This window comes from Mobula birostris, chromosome X (genome assembly GCF_030028105.1).
Source record: "Mobula birostris isolate sMobBir1 chromosome X, sMobBir1.hap1, whole genome shotgun sequence".
NCBI classification, from domain to species: Eukaryota; Metazoa; Chordata; class Chondrichthyes; order Myliobatiformes; family Myliobatidae; genus Mobula; species Mobula birostris.
Genome location: NC_092402.1, coordinates 77,240,290 through 77,245,237, shown reverse-complemented (window position 1 = coordinate 77,245,237; position 4,948 = coordinate 77,240,290). Strand labels below are relative to the sequence as shown.

Here is a 4,948-nt window from a genome sequence, read left to right as displayed (position 1 = left end):
AGAACACCACGCAAATATCCCCTGAACATTTGCCACACTTCTTCCGTACTTTTCCCTGAGAAAATCTGTTTCCAATTTATGCTTCCAAGTTCCTGCCCGATAGCCTCATATTTCCCCTTATTCCAATTAAACTTGTCTGTTCCTATCCTTCTCCAATGCTATGGTAAAGGATATAGAATTGTGATCACTATCTCCAAAATGCTCTCCCACTGAGAGACCTGACACCTGACCAGGTTCATTTCCCAATACCAGATCAAGTACAGCATTGTAGCGGTGTGCTACACACAGCACTAGAATAACCACACGTAGTCGGTGAGTTGGAGTTGTGATAAAAGAGATTTATTCAAACTTTGCGGCCTGCCTTAAAGCCTTCCCGTTCCTGCCCTCCCTGGGCGGGACTGCTGTGGGGAATGCATAATCGCAGACCCTTTCCGCGCGTGGGATTTTCCCCCTGCTGGTGAAGATGGCCTGGCATCCTTTTTGGGGCCAGCCTCTCTGCCGGCGCGCGCCAGTTCGTGTGTGCTAGAAAGTGGGTCACCACATAATCTCCTCTTGTGTCAAGAAACTTCCTGAACACACCTAACAAGCTCCACCCCATCTAAAGCCCTCACTCTAGGGAGATGCCAATCAATATTTGGGAAATTAAAATCTCCCACCACAACAACCCTGTTATTATTAGACCTTTCCAGAATCTGTCTCCCTATCTGCTCCTCGATGTCCCTGTTACTATTGGGCGGTCTATAAAAAACACCCAGTAGAGTTATTGACCCCTTCCTATTCCTAACTTCTACCCACAGAGACTCAGTAGACAATCCCTCCATGACTTCCTCCTTTTCTGCAGCCGTGACACTATCTCCGATCAACAGTGCCAGGCCCCCACCTCTTTCACCTCCCTCCCTGTCCTTTCTGAAAGACCTAAAGCCTGGCACTTGAAGTAACCATTCCTGCCCCTGAGCCATCCAAGACTCTATAATGGCCACAACATCATAGTTCCAAGTACTGATCCACGCTGTAAGCTCATCCACTTTGTTCATAATACTCCTTGCATTGTTCATGATACTCCTTGCATTAAAATAGACACTTCTCAAACCATCAGTCTGAGCACGTCCCTTCTCTATCACCTGCCTAGCTTCCCTCTCGCACTGTCTACAAGCTTTCTCTATTTGTGAGACCATTGCCTCTTCCTCCGTCTCTTTCGTTCGGTTCCCACACCCCCAGCAATTCTAGTTTAAACTCTCCCCAGTCGCCTTAGCAAACCTTCCCGCCAGGATATTGGTCCCCCTGGGATTCAAGTGCAACCTATCCTTTTTGTACAGGTCACACCTGCCCCAGAAGAGGTCCCAATGATCCAGAAATCTGAATCCCTGCCCCCTACTCCAATCCCTCAGCCACACATTTATCCTCCACTTCATTCTCTACATATACTCACTGTCATGTGGTACAGGCAGTAATCCTGAGATTACTACCTTTGTGGTCCTGCTTCTCAACTTCCTTCTTAACTCCCTGTAGTCTGTTTTCAGGACCTCCTCCCTTTTCCTACCTATGTCGTTGGTACCAATATGTACCATGACCTCTGGCTGTTCTCCTTCCCACTGCAGGATATCATGGACGCGATCAGAAACATCCTGAACCCTGGCACCTGGGAGGCAAACTACCATCTGTGTTTCTTTCCTGCATCCACAGAATCGTCTGTCTGACTCCCTAACTATAGAGTCCCCTATCACTGCTGCCATCCTCTTCCTTTCCCTACCCTTCTGAGCTACAGGGCCAGACTCTGTGTGAGAGTCACGGCCACTGTTGCTTCCCCCAGGTAGGCTGTCTCCCCCAACAGTACTCAAACAGGAGTACTTATTGTTATGGGGTACAGCCACTGGGGTACTCTCTAGCATCTGACTCTTGCCCTTCCCTCTCCTGACTGTTACCCACTTCTGTCTCCCTAGTCCCTGGTGTAACTACTTGCCTATAGCTCCTGTCTATCACCACCTCACTTTCCCTCACCAGTCGAAGGTCATTGAGCTTCATCTCTAGTTCCCTAGCCTGGTCCCTAAGGAGATGCAGCTCGACGCACCTGGCGCAGTCTGCAAATACAACACAAAGAATAAATAAATAAGCAATAAATATCGAGAATACAAGATGAAGAGTCCTTGAAAGTGAGCCCATAGGTTGTGGGAACATTTCAGTGACGGGGCAATTGAAGTTATCCTCTTTGGTACTCGAGCCTGATGGTTGAGGGGTAATAACTGCTCTAAACCTGGTGGTGTGAGTCCTAAAGTTCCTGTAGCTTCTTCCTGAGAGAGCCTTTTCCTTGTTCATGTATATATGGCAAGAAGACACAGGATTGGAATTAGGATATGGATTCTGCCCATTGAGTATGCTCTGCTATTCAATCATGGCTGATTTATTTTCCTTCTCAATCCTATTCTCTTGCCTTCTCCCTGTAAGTTTTGATGCCTTACTAATCAAGAACCTAACAGCCTCTACTTCAAATACACCCAATGGCTCGGCCTCCACAGCCATCTGTGGCAATGAATTCCACAGATTTACTACTCTCTGACTAAAGAAATTCCTCATCTCTGTCCTTAAGGGATGTCTTTCTATTCTGAGGCTGTCCCCTCTGGTCCTAGACTCTCTCACAATCATAATTAGAAGCATCCTCCCCAAGTCCAGTCCATCTAAGCTTTTCACTATTCAATAGGTTTCAATGAGATCCCCCTTCATTCTTCTAAACTCCAGCGAGTACAGGCCCAGAACCATCAAATGCTTCTCATCTTCCCTGCTCCTTCTCATAAACCTCCTCTGGACCCTCTACAATGCCAGCACATCCTTTCTTAGATATGGGTTCTAAGATTGCTGACAATACTCCCAAGAGCGGCCTCACCAGTGCTTTATAAAGCCTCACCCTTGCTTTTATGTTCAAGTCCTTTCAAAATGAATGCTAACATTGCACTTGCCTTCCTTACCACCAATTCAACCTACAAATTAATCTTCAGGGTATCCTGCACCAGGGCTCTCTGAAATTTATATTTCTTGTGTCTCGTGTTGCCGCTGCAAAAAAGAAATCATGGCATTTATACCCTGGGTGTGTACACCTATGACAATAAACTTGAACTCCAAGTATTTAAGTTGACTTTATTGTCATATGCACAAGGTAAAGTGGAGTATAATGAAAACCTGCTTACAGCAGCATCGCAAGAGACAGAATACGAAGTATACACAGAATCAAACCATACCGTACACAAAGATTGTGCAAAAGGAAGACCTTAGTACAAAACAAAAATTAATTCTGCGTCCACAAAACAGGTTCAGCTCCCACAGTCACTGCGGCAGCCTAGTGGCAACCTTCATCAGTAGGAACCCCCAGTGATCAATGACAGTGCGGCTTCCAGATGAAGAAGCGCATTAGACTCCAAAGCCAGTAAATCAGAGGCGAACCGGACTCCCCGCCCTGAGACTCAAAGCCACACAACCTCAGTCCGCACAGGCGCCACGTGAGCAGATCCAGCCGGGCCGCAGGGACGCCGTGCGTGCTGACGTCTGGCGCTGATGTTATAAAAAGGGGCCCGGCGCGTAGTGTGTTTGTGTGTGGAGGAGGGGGGAGAGTCCGGAGGAGGAAGTGGAACCGGGCGCCGCTGAACCATTCAAGATGGCTAGCCGGGTGAGTGGAGCACTTGAGTGGGGTGCTGATTGAACGGAGGGTGGGCGAGATTGGCAGACCAGGCGGTGGTGGATGGGGTTGGGTTGGGTACTCTGGTGTTGAACGTGAATGCTCTGAGCTCTACTCCGTGCCCTGGGGCTGTTGGCCTCCCTCTGTCCGTATAACCCACCTCACCCCTTCCTTGCCCTGTCATCACTAGTGGATGTAGAGGACAGTTTAGCAGGGGAGAGAAGGGTTGGACTTACAGACCTCCTAAGTAGGCATCACACTGCTGCAAGATACTCGCTTCATTTGACAGCTACTCTGAAAGGGTAGACAGAAATAAACTATCTAATGTGTGTGATATTAACCGTGTTATGTTGAATTGCACCAATTTAATATTAATCCATGGTTTCCGCGGTTTCAAACACTCCGTTTGGTTGATTGCTATTAAATTGATTTAATATTAGGGCAGAGTCTGAGGGACGTTCTGAATTATGTTTAATATGCACATCTTTGTAGTGTTCTAATCCGATGTAAGAGTTTAATATCAAAGATGAACCGAGAGTGATTTTGTAAAGCGGAATTTGTCAAAAATGTTGGTTAGCTTTTGGAAACATTTCAAACTGATTCATTTTCATCTAATTTTATAATTTTTAATTATGGCAAGCTTGCATAGTAAATGTCAGTACACAGTTTCTTGCATGGTATTTTGGACATGAATTTGCACACATTGAGGAATTATTTCTCATTGTAAAAACTCACGTATTCATATTCATTTTCATTCATATTCAGGCTCCTTCGAATTTAAAATAAAGTGGCAATTCTGTTGTCCATAAATGCTGTTTACAAGAAATTGTAGGTTGAGTAATTGAACAGGCATTATGTGAAATTCAGCATAAAAACGTTGAATGCAGAAAATGCTAGAAGTATGTAGCTGATGCAGTGGCATTTGTAATGAGGAAGGGAAGAGAATGTAAATGGTTTGAGAGTTGGTCCCTTAACCTGGCTTTCTGAGAAATCTGGACGTAAGCAAATAAAAAAACTGATGCCACGATTAAGGAAGGATATTCTTAATTACTCTGCCAAAATGTGAAAGCGCTATTGTGGTTTCTGCTTCATTATTTTCCAAATTGACTTGGCTACCACCTCAGAACAGCAGTAGTCAGTTAATAAATTGTGAATTGTCAGTTATTATTATCCTTCAGAATTTTATATAGAACTTGTCTTTAAATAAATTACTTTGCTGATGGATCTCTATTATTCTGGTAGCATTTTTTGTTTTGTGTCCACTTGATAATTAATATTCTGTTT

General features: G+C 45.0%; 1 protein-coding gene across 3 annotated transcripts in view; it reads left to right on the top strand.

The window, feature by feature from the left end:
* Window positions 1-3,567: 3,567 nt before the first annotated feature.
* Window positions 3,568-4,948, top strand: part of LOC140191537 (vesicle-fusing ATPase) — a 292,320-nt gene continuing 290,939 nt past the window's right edge. For all 3 annotated transcript variants that reach the window (XM_072248989.1, XM_072248987.1, XM_072248990.1), the window contains exon 1: window positions 3,568-3,655. In XM_072248989.1, coding sequence (XP_072105090.1) covers window positions 3,644-3,655 — 12 coding nt within the window. In that variant the 5' untranslated portion in view covers window positions 3,568-3,643. The remainder of the gene's footprint in view (window positions 3,656-4,948) is intronic.